This window comes from Equus asinus, chromosome 13 (genome assembly GCF_041296235.1).
Source record: "Equus asinus isolate D_3611 breed Donkey chromosome 13, EquAss-T2T_v2, whole genome shotgun sequence".
Lineage (NCBI taxonomy): Eukaryota > Metazoa > Chordata > Mammalia > Perissodactyla > Equidae > Equus > Equus asinus.
Genome location: NC_091802.1, coordinates 45,099,211 through 45,113,495, shown reverse-complemented (window position 1 = coordinate 45,113,495; position 14,285 = coordinate 45,099,211). Strand labels below are relative to the sequence as shown.

Below are 14,285 nucleotides of genomic sequence, written 5' to 3'. Positions count from 1 at the left end.
CCTCCGTTTCTTCAACTCCAATATTCCCAACATTTAAAATTATTTACATATCTACCTTAACAACACTGTCGCCCAATAGATGTTAAGCCTCTTGAGGCCTGCCCAGCCCAGCCCCAGTGCTTGCTTGAAGGAGATGCTCAGTAAATACATATTGGAGCAAACTGAAAGGTACTGGACTAGATCAGTTTTGTTTTGTTTCTTAAGTAACTGACCTCATTTCTCCAAATTGGGCATAGAATTCCAATATAAAACATGCAAATTTGTTGAAACAGTTCCTCAGACAAGGTAAACTTCCACTGTTTTCCTAAAAATACTAGATTATATATGGAATCCTTGAAGCCCCTCCTGGAAGCCCAGGTTTCCTCAGAGCCTTGAGTCTAACTTCAAAGGCCTTTCCCAACTCTAAAATGCTGCAAGTGGGATCCACTATAAGCCCCTGAGTAACCTCTGGGACTTTAGCCTCTGACTTGACTATAACCTCAGCGTTCAAGTGCAAGTGTAAGGACTGAGAGGTGGGAATTCTGGCAGTGGTTCCAGGCATGGCCCTAAAGCATCAAGGCCAACTCCGAGTTGGGGCAGCCGTCAGCCATGCACTGTCTGTAATGGAAGAAAGGTAGCCAGTCTTCCCAGAGCTGCCAGATTCAGAATGCCTCACCGTTCAGAACCAACAACGCAACCAGGAGGCCTCTCCCTACAACGGCTGCCTGGCCATATCTTAGCTCACAATTGCTCTTTTCCCAGCCACAAGTGAACACAGCCTCCCTTTAGTGCCTTATTGGAAAAGTTCTGAGAGGAGCCTGGCCAGAAGTATTGTAGGTATCTGTCTCTCTTTTGAGGTTTCCATGGGAATCAACGTCCAGGGGGTAAGTCTGGACATAAATGCCATTGATTTTCATTAGGGAGAGATGCACAAGGAGGCCTTGTGAAGAGTTAGGACCGTGGAAGGTGTGGGCACTGTAAAATTATTTCTTTAAACTCTTCCCAGTCTATCCATTTATCCATCCATCCATTCTTAAATTAGCATTTCCCTACGAGTCCTTGACTTGTAGCTACAACAGAAAGCCATGCCAGATGTGAAATAAATAACAGCAGGCCCCCTCCCAGTGAATGGGCAGTCCCTGACCCCAGATGAGAAGAATGGAGGGATTTGTTCTTTAGAAAGCCATGCCCAGGGAGTCGGTCACCCAGTTCCCCTTACCTCCTCTTTGTAATGAATCACAGGTTGATATGATGAGAACGAATGATCTCCCTTGATACCCCCCACCAAGACCTGCCACCGAGGGCAGGTTCCCTGGGATGTAGTAGCTGAGAGTGACTGACTCATCAGAAGTCTGCGCCTGGGCCAGGCTGATTCAATGAGCTGCTGCTCTGAGGCCACCCCTCCCTCCTGAACATGTGGAAGGAGTTTGGGCCTCTGTTTCCAGTCATTCATAAGGCCTATGTTCCTGCTCAGCCTCAGGGGCCCAGACAAAGCCCTGCTGGAGAAGCAAGAATCTTCCACTTCCTCTTCCAGAACTTTGTCATTGAGAGGAATTGACAACCCCTACCACCCCTTCCCTCTGATAGTTCAGCAGGGAAAGAAGGGGGACTGGCCCTGGTCCTCACAGGGGGATCATAAGGATTATAGGAACCAATCCTGTCAAACTCTGAGCACAACAGCTGGCACACAGAAGGTTCTCAGTCAAGGCCGCTGCTGCTACACTGGCTGTTGTTTCCATTGTTGCTGTTTTTATCCTGAGTCCCAAGCTGTTTGAGGCAGGTGAATGTTTTACTTTCTCTTTCTTTTTTCCCTGAAGACACCATTCTACAGGACACTATACACACAGCTGAGTATGCACTGAACAGCGGGGTGAAGGGGGTATGGAGCCAGAAAGCATCAGACTAGCGTAAAATGATGATTGTCAGATCTAACTTCTAAATGGAGTTAGGAATATTAGTGTTCAAAAATCCGGTCTAAGAGAGATGGCCAAGAAGAAAAGACCAATTAGAAAAGATAGACAAGCTCTGCCAAGAAGTTTGCCTGGAAAGTAGAAGCAGAGGCTGTGGTTTGGCACATCAGCCCAATGCACAGAACCAGAAGAGAGACAAAGGATGGGAAAAATGGAGAGAAAAGGGGACATGGGAGTTGCAACCAGTGGAAGTCATAATGCGTCAATGAGAGCTATTTTGAGAACATGTTGTTCAATTAGACAGGATGTCAGAATGCAGAATGGGCCACCCTAGCGAGGCAGGGAACTTCAGCAGAGGGCTAGGTCAGAAGGAGAGGTGTTTAGAGGGAAGGGAGGATGATCCATACTGCAAACACTACAGACATCTCTCTTACTCTGTCAGAGAGGAGTTCTGGCCTGGATCCCCAGCCCTGCCACTGACCTTTGACTGGTCACTGCCTAATTAGGTCTATGGGGATACTGGGTGACTCAGGCAGCGCCTAATCTTCCATTGCAGTCACCTGGCTGGGTGAGTCATCCAAGAACAAAACATCTCATGCCAACTGCCCTATGGATACACAAGTGATTTCTCTAGAGCAAGTTGCTAAGAAAGTGTATTTTCTTTCTGTTCCTTTGTTATATGTAGCGGCAGCTCAGTAATCCAAGAAAAGGGAAAGAGACAGGAAGGCGAATTCAAGGTTACACATACCTCTGTGCTCTGAGCAAAAAGCTCCACGAAGCATCACCCAAAGCAATAGGAAGTCCAAACTACCATATTTCATCAAATCTAAGACTCTGGATGTAGGATGAATCTTGATTTCAGAGATTTTAAAATGTAAAAACAAGGGGCCGGCCCAGTGGCGCAGCGGTTAAGTGCGCACGTAGCGGATGTTAGCTCAGGGCTAATCTTCCTCAAAAAAAATAATAAAATAAAAATAAAAATAGGAGCCAGCCCTGTGGCCGAGTGGTTAAGTTCCCGCGCTCCACTACGGCAGCCCAGGGTTTCTCTGGTTCGGATCCTTGGCGTGGACATGGCACTGCTCATCAGGCCACGTTAAGGCGGTGTCCCATGTACTACAACTAGAAGGACCCACAACTAAAATATGCAACTATATACTGGGGGGATTTGGGGAGGAAAAGCAGAAAGAAAAAAAAAGATTGGCAACAGTTGTTAGCTTAGGTGACAATCTTTAAAAAAAAAGAAAGAAAGAAAGAAAAATAAAAAATAAAACGTAAAAAAAATGCATCAGAGCCCATTAAATATGATATTTAACATTGGAAGGCATTTTTGTATAATTTGCCAACATTAAAATATGTTATGGGTTGAACTGTGTCCCCGAAAAAAAGATATGTTGAAGTCCTAATCTCCAGTACCTGTGATTGTGACCTTCTTTGGAAATAGAGCCTTTGCAGATACAATCAAGATGAGGTCCTTAGGGTAGGCTCTAATCCAATATGACTGATGTCTTTATAAGAGGAAAATACCACGTGAAGACAGAGACACACAGGGGAATGCCATGTGACAACAGAGGTAGAGATCAGAGTGATGCAACTGGAAGGCAAGGAATGCCAGGGACTGCCAGCCACCACCACAAGATAGGAAGAGGCAAGGAAGGATTCTACTCAGAGCCTCAGAGGAAGCATGGCCCTGCTGATACCTTGATTTCAGATTTCTAGCCTCCAGAGAGAATAAATTTCTATTGTTCTAAACCACCGAGGTAGAGCAGCCCTAAGAAGCTAATACAGAATCGATTTGCATTTCCATAACATATATGACATGATTTTAAGGAACATTGCCCTGAAATACTTTGCAATGGTTAATTCACCTATGGATAACGGGGAAGTGGTTACTTTAGCTTTATACTTTCCTACTAACATATATCATTGGTGTTGACATTCATTCACTTACTCAACAAATATTCACTGAGCACCTACCTGTGCCCAGCACTGTCCTAGGCACTGGAGACACATTGATGAACTAAACAAACCCCCTACTCTTGTGGAGCTTAAAATTTAGTTAGAAGATGGAAAACAAAAAATACACCCCAAAAAAAGCACAATTTCAAACAGTGGCAAATGCTTTAAGAAAATAATGCAGGATAAAGGAATAGCATCAATGAGGGGAGGGGGTCTCCTTTAGAGAAGGTGGCCAGGAAAGGCCTCTCTCAGTTGACATTTCAAAATGATATGAAGGCGTAAGTCATGGGAAGATCTAGGGGATGAACATTCCAGAAAGAATCCATGACAAGAGCTAGATAGACCTCAGCCTGATAAAGAAATAGCAGGAAGAGAGAGAAGGAGGAGAGAGGTGGAGAGGCGGCTGGAGAAGCAGTCAGGGACCAGAACACTAGGAAGCTGTAGCCATGGTAGAGAGTGTGGCTTTCAGTCTCCCTTTGATGGGAAGCCACTGGAAGAATCTAAGCTGAGGCGAGCAGAAAAAGATCATCCTGGCCACTGAGAGAAAGGCAGACAGTAGGGGAGCAAGACAAGAAAGAGACCAATTAGGAAGCTATTACAATAATCCAGGCAACAGATGGCAAGGGTATGGATTTGGAAGGTAGTGGTGTTGATAGTGTGGTCAGACCCTAGATATATTTCAAGGACTTGCTGATGGATGGCATGTGGGGCATGACAGAAAGACAGGAAGGATTTTGCCCCAAGCAAGTTGGATCCCCTTGGACAAAGCTCAAATATTTTAACCACTGGCCATACCCTTTCACTGACCTTTCAGGCAGTAGGCCCTGCCCTTGTAAGTGAAGCCAGATCACATCTGGTTATCATCTCCAACTGGGTTAATTAGGTAGATATCCATATGCAGAACACCGCATAAAGCCCATCCTTGGACAGAGTCCTGTCTTCTGTATGGTTGAGTTCTAAAATTAACACCCAGCCCCTGGGAAACACCAAAAGGGCAGGGGTAGTAAAACAAGAACACTATTACTGTGTCACAGTGGACGTGATGGGGAAAGCGCACAGAGTGGCAGGCAGGAGACCTCAGGTCCAAAGCCACCTTTGCCATTCTGCTGGCTGTGTGACCTCAGGCAAGTCCCTTCATCTCTCTGGTGCTCTCTCTAAGGTCCAGTGGCTCTTTGATTCTGTCACGTCCTTATTCAAGAACTTAGAATTGCTCCCTAGTATTTAATTGGTCTAAACCAGCCACATCAGCCAAGCACTGGAGACCCTAACCAGCTGCTTCCTCTCCCCCATGCTCCCAAATTCGGACGTAATACTTACCTCACGAGTTGTTAGGATTAAATGAGAAAGCGTATGTGGAAGAACCATCACCCATAGTGGAAGCTCAGTAAATGTTGGTTTCCTTCCTCCTTACTGTCACTCTAATCACTTCCTGCACTAGGAATGCCCATCCCCCCTCCCCTCCACCTAAGGGTCAGACTACGAGGGCCCTTTGTCTCCAAAAGGATATAGTAAAGAAATCAGTGGCCAAGAGACAGGAGCCCCCAGGACTAGCCCCACCAATGCCACTAAACTAGTTGTGGATCTTGGGCAAGTCACTTCACCTCTCAGGGCCTCCCTTTTTGTTTCTCTGTAGAACAGTGTTTGACGAGATGATCTTCAAGGTGCTGCCAGCCCTGGAAGTATATATTCCAGCCAGAAAGCAGCAACAGGGTACCTAATACTCTAGGAGGCCTAGCATCCCAGGGCCCAAGACCCCTCAAACAACGCACTAGTGTCCCTTTCCTCCTAATGGCCTAACTGATATTTGATTCAAATGATGCTATCAAGTTCTGGAAAATCTTATCAGCACAGGCCCCACCTCCCATCTGACTCAGTCAGCACAGAGAAGAAGCGAGCCTGTACCAAGCCCTGCTTGAGGCCCAGCCCGGCAGTGCCCTGCTGGTGACCCCTCGGCATCCAGTGTCCAGTTCTGCTACTTTTCCTCCTCCAGCTCATGCTAGTGGGCATGCACAGCAGGCAGTGGTGCTGTCACCAGCCCTCGCTGCCAGCTTGTCTTGGTAGGAAGGCAAATTGGTCCCATCACTTTAGAGGACAATTTGGCAAAATCCGCTAAAATTTAAATTTAAAATATTCATGTCCTTTGACCCAGCAGCTTTAGTTCAAGAAATTTCACCTGCGGAAACACTTCAACAAAGGTGATAGTAATGAACCAGGACGTCCCTGCAGCTTTATTTGTAGTAGCAAATAATTGGGAATGAGCTCAATGCCGGCCAACAAGGAACTGGTTAAGTAAGTTCTGGTATATCCATAGAACAGTACCTTCTGGCTAGAATTATAGCTTTCGGGATAAATAATAGACATAAACTGACATAAAAAGATGCCTAGCATATATTATTAAGTGACAATGATCCTATTGTAGATGATCCTATTTGAGAAATATTAATAATGATAAATAACTGTATATGGTGACATACACATAAGAAAAAGTCTCTGCAGTAACTGTCAACAGTAGTTATCTTTAAGGACAAAACTATAAGGAACTTGTACTGTCTACATTATCCTATTTCTGTACTGCTTGTCCTTTTTTTTTTACAAGCTGAATTACCTTTATAAGCTAAAAGAAAATTAAAGCTAATTTTAAAGGTCCTCTGTTCTGCCTCCCTTACTCCATTTGCATTCATTTAAATGTGGGTTCCCCAGAGGATAGTGCGCTTTCTACAAACTAGAGCGCCTTCAGCATCAAAACCTCATAGCCTCTTGGAATGCCAAAGTTCAGTGGAAATTCAAGAATAAACTTTGTCTGGCCCACTACCACAGCCTTCAGGAACCACCCAGGAGAGAGCGTGGTCTGTTCTCAACTTGCAGAAATCCCAGAACAGAGACACCACGCTCCCCCTGTCTCTGGGGCGTTGGTCAAATCTGCAGGCAGAGCCAGCAAAGATTTAATCTGGAGGAGTATCATGCGTGGTGGCTACAGTAGGGGTTTGGAACCATCAGTAGATCTCAGAGACCTAGGTTTTCTCTATCCAAGAATCCCATTAGCAAAGAGATTCAGGGTTGACTACAGGGACTTTTAAAGTGGCTACTGAATGTGCCTTTTGCCAAACTTCTGGAGCTCTCTTCTAGTGTGAAGTTTTTCAAGCTTGTTTTTAACTTCAGGACACCACCCCCACCCCGCCCCACTTTTTCCCCCAAAGAACTCCTTACAAGGAATTCCATATTATTAATCAATCAAAGGAAGAACTTTTCCAGCGGACAGTGGAGAGGGGCAGGAGAAAACCCAAGTGTCTCCCATCATCTCCTTCACCCACTTTGCAGCCCCTGAGACTGAGGCCCAGAGGTAAGATAACTTTTTCAAAATCACCCAGCAAATTGATGAAAAAGCCTGCAGAGCCGTGAATCGAACATAGGTTTCTCAATTCCAGACCCACAGTTCTTTTCACACTGAGTTGGTTTTTTTCTATATGAAAGGAACTGGCTTTTTTAAGTTTAAAAAATATAAAACAAGTTTAAGTAGAGGAATACACACACAATACATGCAAGAGGAAAAAATCTGAATAGAATACGCCATCTGATTAATAGTGGACATTATGGGGGAACAGAATTAGAGGAAAACCAGCCATTTAACTCTCCAAAGTTTTTCTTATGATGACCATATATCACCTCGTTCTATCCTTGAACATCTTCACCAACTGAACTAAGAAACACTAGGTGGAGGGTAAGTAGTCTTTTTGTGGGAACATGACAGAAAAACTTACAGCGGGTTGTTTTTTTCAGAGATGCTACCAAAAAATGTAAAAGGTAAAATAGCCCCAGGTTCATTTAACAGCTTCTGGCTCCAGGGATTGTGACATATCATATTTTGCCACAAAATATCCATTGCTTTTAGGACTAAGAATAGTAAAAGTGCTGGTTGCAGTGAAATCCTCTCCCATATCCTAAAGATATTACACCTTAGCATTTGGGAAATCTAACGGCTTCTACATGGCCCAAAAGCCTCTTTAATAAATGGTGCTGGGAAAACTGGACAGCCACATGCAAAAGAATGAAAGTAGACCATTATCTTTCCCCATGCACAAAAATAGACTCAAAATGGACCAAAGACTTGAAGGTAAGACCTGAATCCATAAAACGACTGGAAGAGACTATAGGCAGTACACTCTTTGATATCAGACTTAAAAGGATCTTTTCGAATACCACGTTTACTCAGACAAGAGAAACAAAAGAAAAAATAAACTAGTGGGACTTCATCAGACTAAAGAGCTTCTGGAAGGCAAAGGAAACCAAGATCAAAATGAAAAAACAACCCACTAACTGGGAGAAAATATTTGCAAATTATATATCCGATAAGGGGTTAATCTCCATAACATATAAAGAGCTCACACAAATGAACTATAAAAAAAACAAACAAGTCAATCAAAAAGTGGGCAGAAGATATAATACATGCCCAGAAACTGATGATTGGATAAAGAAGATGTGGTATATATACACAATGGAATACTACTCAGCCATAAAAAAAGACAAAATTGGCCCATTCACAACAACGTGGATGGACCTCGAGGGTATTATGTTAAGCGAAATAAGCCAGTCAGAGAAAGATGAACTCTATATGACTCCACTCATAGGTGGAAATTAGTATACTGATAAGGAGATCTGATCGGTGGTTACCAGGGAAAAGGGGGCTGGGGGGAGGGCACAGAGGGGGAAGTGGTGTACCCACAACATGACTAACAAAAATGTACAACTGAAATCTCACAAGGTTGTAATCTATCATAACATTAATAAAAAAAAAAAAGTGGGCAGAAGATATGAACAGACATTTTTCCAAAGACATACAGATGGCCAACAGGCACATGAAAAGATGCTCAACATCACTAATCATCACGAAAATGCAAATCAAAACTACACTTAGATACCATCTTACACCTATTAGAATGGCTATAGTTACCAAGACAGAAAACAACAAATGTTGGAGAGGTCGTAGAGAAAAGGGAACCCTCATCCACTGCTGGTGGGAATGCAAACCGGTGCAGCCACTATGGAAAACAGTACAGACATGTCTCAAAAAATTAAAAATAGAATTACCATATGACCCAGCTATCTCACTACTGGGTATTTACCCAAAGAACTGGAAATCAACAATTCAAAGAGACTTATGCACCCCTATGTTCATTGCAGCATTATTCACAATAGCCAAGACGTGGAAGCAACCCAAGTGCCCTTTGATGGATGATTGGATAAAGAAGATGTGGTATATATATACAATGGAATACTACTCAGCCATAAAAAAGACAAAATCGTCCCATTCACAACCACATGGATTAACCTTGAGGGCATCATGTTAAGCGAAATAAGCCAGACAGAGAAAGACAAACACCATATGATTTCACTTGTATGTGGAATATAAACAAACTTATGGACAAAGAGAATAAATTAGTGGTTACCGGGGGAAGGGAGGCGGAGGGTGGGCACAAAGGGTGAAAGGGCACACTTATAGGATGTATGACAAACAATAATGTACAACTGAAATCTCACTATATTATAAGCTATTATGATCACAATAAAAAAAAAGTGTGTTCCTAGAGATAGTGCGTACATGGAGAGGAAGGCAGATTTTATAAATTTTTTGCTGGTGAGTTTCAAATTTAAATAAATACCATCAGTTTACACAGGGAGAACAGGCAGTGTCATTTCCCTGCTCCCACCTGCATTTCCACTCGTGACCTGAACTCCATCAAGCCGGTGATCTTCCGGCTCAGGAAGGGCCAGGGTTCAGGAGAAGGCAAAAGAGAATGGAGTGAAGTGGAGGCCAGCTCTGTGGGCAGCAGAGGGGCTGGGTCAAGCCAAGTGGTTTATCCCTGAAGCTGCTCAGTCACTACCCCAGTTAATTATCTGTCTGCTGATTCATGAGTTGTGGTTCTTGTGGGCATGCTTCCTGGCTATTCCTGCCAACAGGGGCAGAAGGATTCTTAGGGCTGAGAGAGGATGATAACCAGAGATCCCGAGTAGGGTGGGGAGTTGCGGAGGAGGAATTTCTATCAGGAAACTCCAGTCATATCCAGACTCCCTCTCCTCACTGTTGCCTCTTTGTCCCATCTTATGCTGCCACCAGGAGACCTCTTGCCATTCACACTCACAATTTTGAGTGGTTTAGAGAAGAATGCTGCCTTCCTGTGTGTCTCTTGCCAGAAGAGGGGAAAAAAGGCAGACAATTCAGAGCGTCCCCTGAGTTTCTAGCACTCTCAGATCAGAGGTCTAAATGGCACAATAGTGCAGAGATCCAAATACCCAAAGAACCCATGGTCTCAGGACCGGCCTGGTGGCACAGGAGATAAGGTAACAGGTTCTACTTTGGCAGCTAGGGGTATATGGGTTCGGATCCCGGTGCAGACCTACACACCACTTGTCAAGCCATCCTGCGGCAGGCATCCCAGATATAAAGTAGAGGAAGATGGGCACAGATGTTAGCTCAGGGCCAGTCTTCCTCAGCAAAACGTGGAGGACTGGCAGTAGTTAGCTCAGGGCTAATCTTACTCAAAAAAATTTTAATTAATTAATTAATTAAAAAAACAAAAACAAAAGAAAGAACCCACGATCTCAGCTGTATTCTAATATCGTCCAGAATACCCAGATGGAACATTTGAGGATCTTCTGTGAATGAACAGATATCCAAATGTTGGGTTTCTTAAAGTGAGCATTTCACCTCCAGATGTCTTTTCATAGCATTTCACAGATATTTATTTTGGCTGCCTACGTGCCAGAACAGGGCCTAGAGCATTGAACAAAATAGGCATGTCCTTCTCCTCATGGAAGCTGAAATCTTGTGAATATCTTTTGCTTTCCTCTTTTCCCAGAGACAAGACTTAAGGTTTTCTCATGTATAAGCAAATGGATGAGCCTCTCTCCTCTTTGGCCTCTTCTGTAGGTCCTTGCTGGGTGAGAGAGGCTGAGATATGCCAAGCCACCAATGGGAAATGGGTTGAAATAAGGAGGTGCCTCCTGTCACATAGGTGTGGGAAAAGGGCCGCCATCGGCCCCATTCTGGGAGCCTGGATTGCACTCATGCAGGAAGCAGTAACACCTCTTGCCTTCAATCCATGGTAGATACCATGGATAGCAAGAATAATGACAATAGTAGTTGCTATTTAATGAATACTATTTTGTGCTTTTATCTCATTTAATTGGCATAATCATAGAAGTACTGTTTTCTCCACTTTACAAATAAGGAAACTGAGGACTCAAGAGATTAAGTAACTTACCCAAGGTCACACAGCAAACAAGAGGCAAAATCAAGAATTAAGCCCACGTTTGACTGGCCTCAAACCATAGCTGTCCCTTTCCCTAGCCAACAAGCCTTCCTCCCATGTCTTTCCATGCCCTGAGGGGTTCCTGCAGAGGAACCTTTGGTTGGAGAGTTTCCAGGGTATAAACTCAGGAGGAGAAATCAGCACCTCAGCTCAGACCTCATCAGCTTAGATGGGGATAGCAAACAAAACTTGTTATCCATTAGGTCTCAGGTTACAATAAAGACCTATATGCGGGGAAGCCAAAAACCCAATACTTCTTGGATGAAGCTAAAAAGATCATCTTTGTACACAAATTCCAAAACTCAATTCTACCCTCAAACAACCCCTCTTCTCCCCATACAAGACTCTCCTACTCTGGGACAGCCTCCCTGTGCCACACCCGCCCAGCTCTTTCTGTGTCCCTTCAACATTGCGTGTCTCAACACAACTCTCCTACTCTCATCCTGCCACCTGTTTCCCCAGGGATCTGATGAGACCTGCAACCCAGCCACCAACATTGGGGGTGGGGGGGATTTAAATATAGTCAAAACTGCTTTTATTGGGGGCTTACTACTCTGGAGCCCTGACTCTAGAGCCCATGTTCTTAAATACTACTCTACCCTGCCTCTCAGAGGGAGCCTGGGGCTAGCTCAGCACAACCCATCACCACTGCTGGAATCGCCCAAACACAATGAATCTGTGACTAGATCTCCTAGAGAATTTTTAATGCAAACTTAAGGTATGTCAATGCAATGGAATCCTATATGGATCATTGCAATTTATAAACCAGATCAACAAAAGATATACCAGGAATGAAGGGTGGAGGGAGAGACACCCAAATAAAATACACTCTTCATCTTCAATAATATTGAACCAAGTACTATGCTAGGCTCTATCTTATGTTACCTTACTTACTTCTAAAACTGAAAGAAAATACGATTAGACTCACAAATCATCCAGAAATTCACAAAGCTGTGGATGTGAAAAGAAAAGAAAGCAAAAAAAATGTTTTACATTCATAGAAGCAGGCATCTCCTAGGAGATACTGAGTAGCCCTTCTGTATTTCCCCACTGCCCCCATCAACAGCAGGGAGCATGTGAACCAAGACTCTAACATCTCCCAGGGGGCAGAAAGCTGGAGACTCACACTTCCGTGCCATGGTCATCAGGCCGCTCACTGCAGCTAAAGACATCAGTTGACCTAACGGAGCCTCTATCACATGGGAAGCTTCAGCACCAACTTAAAGAGCTCGCTATATATTATCTGTAACTCCTCCATCAAGATCACGTTCATAGATTGTAGTAATGGTTTCACGGGTGTATACTTATTCCATCAAGTTGTATACATTAAATATACACAGCTTTTCGTATGTCACTCATCCCTCAATAAAGCGGTGTTTTAAAAAAGGTTTTGTTGCCCTGTCCTGTATCATCTCTCTCTTTCTATGTACACACACGAAGTCTTGAAGGCAGTCATCAAAGTATTTCTGAATAGCTACCTTTGAAATGGACTTATCAATAAATCTCACTTTTTAAAAATACATTCTGCAGGATCTAAATTGTCTTACAATATCATGCTCCCTTGTACATCCTCCGCAGAGGAATGGCCCCAGCGGACCAGGAGCCAGAGTTCTCCCTGGGAAGGTCACCAGGGCTCCAGAAGGACCAGGGGCAGCATCCCTGGGCTGTGCTCTGCTCTGCCCCTCCGCCCTCTCTCCAGCACCAAACAGGCCGAATGCCAGCTCTCTTGGCAGCTGATGGTGTGTGCAGTAGTAGGAGAGACAAAGCCAGGGATCCAAGCCAGCACCAGGGACCCTTGGCGTGGCTCCTCGCATACACTGGAGATTTTTTGGATGCAGGGTCTGTCCCTGAAGCAGAGGCACCGCTGCCACCTGGGAACACTGTAAGAGACAGAGCCCTCATCTTTCTCCGAATCGCTCCCGTGGGAAGCCACTAAGTAGAGAAAAAAAAAAAACAACAACAAACTTGAGAGAAAAGAGAGAGAGGGATGTCGAGTAACCGGCAAACCCGCGCGCGCCCACACACTGCATCCGAGAAGCTACAGCCACATCCCTCTGCCTTCACGCGGGAACAGACTCGGGAAGCCCCAGCTCGCCTTGGCCACCCCGGCCACTCTTTCTTCGCACGGCCGGGACCACCTGCGATGAGCGCAGTCGAGGCCGAACACGGGCTCAGAGATGCGCACGCCGAGGGCGCCCGGGGCAGGCGCCCAACCCGGCTAATGGCCTCCGCGTCCCAGGTAGCCTCTCACCCCTGCCACTGCGGGGCCGGGAAGGTCCCCAGCTCCGGGCTCGGACGACCCCAGCCTGGCCCGCGCAGGAGCCGCCCGCCAGGGTTTCCTCGCTCCAAGTCTGCAAACTTGGCTGCGGCAGGACGCGCGGCGCGGATCACCCGGGAACTGCGTCCCCGGGGCGCGGGAGCCTCACTCACCTCCGACGCCGACGCCCGCCAGCGCCCCCAGCACCAGCATCGCGGCCCAGAGCAGCCGCGCTCGCATCTCGTCCGCCCGCCGCCGCGCTCCGCCTCGGCCGCGCCCGCCCGCCCCACAGCGAGCAGCGGCGCCCGCGGCCACTTTTCCCGCAGCGGGAGGGGAGGGGAGGCGGCGGGTGGGACGTAACGGGGCGGGCCGCGGACTCGCGCTCCCTCCCCTCCGGCCCTTTTCTGGACCCTGCGCTCGAGAAGGGGCGGGGGGAAACTGCGGGTGCTTTCTCACCGCCTCGATCCGCAGGAGAGGAGAGGCTGGGACCGCAGTAGGGTCGCGGGCGCCTCCTCCGAGACATCCTGGTCCCAGGGGTCCGCACCCGGGCATTTAGTATGCTTAGAAAGGCCGGGAGCCTGTGACCCCTCTCCTGACCTAGTCCCACCTCTCCGGGGACATCCACAGCGCTTTCTCTTTCACCTGGATTCCTGGGGCACTTTTCCTCTGTAACTTGAATTTCATTTCATTCATTTAATTGACGAACCTGCTGAAAGCCTACTCTGTGCCAGGCACCGGTTTAGTCTTTTATTAACTATTTTTTTTCTTGGGGTAGTGTGGTTGTCCGGTAGACTGCAAGCCCCTGAGGACAAGACTACGTCTCAACCATGTGTAAGCAATCATGTTCATAAAGGGCCTCTCTCTGCAAATACTTGC

General features: G+C 46.0%; 1 protein-coding gene across 1 annotated transcript in view; it reads right to left on the bottom strand.

Moving 5' to 3' along the window:
• ITGB3 (integrin subunit beta 3) overlaps nucleotides 1-13,888 on the bottom strand; it is a 48,842-nt gene extending 34,954 nt beyond the window's left edge. Inside the window, exon 1 of the mRNA XM_044745011.2 lies at nucleotides 13,583-13,888. Within this exon, the coding sequence (XP_044600946.1) occupies nucleotides 13,583-13,649 (67 nt within the window). The 5' untranslated portion in view covers nucleotides 13,650-13,888. The remainder of the gene's footprint in view (nucleotides 1-13,582) is intronic.
• Nucleotides 13,889-14,285: the final 397 nt, after the last annotated feature.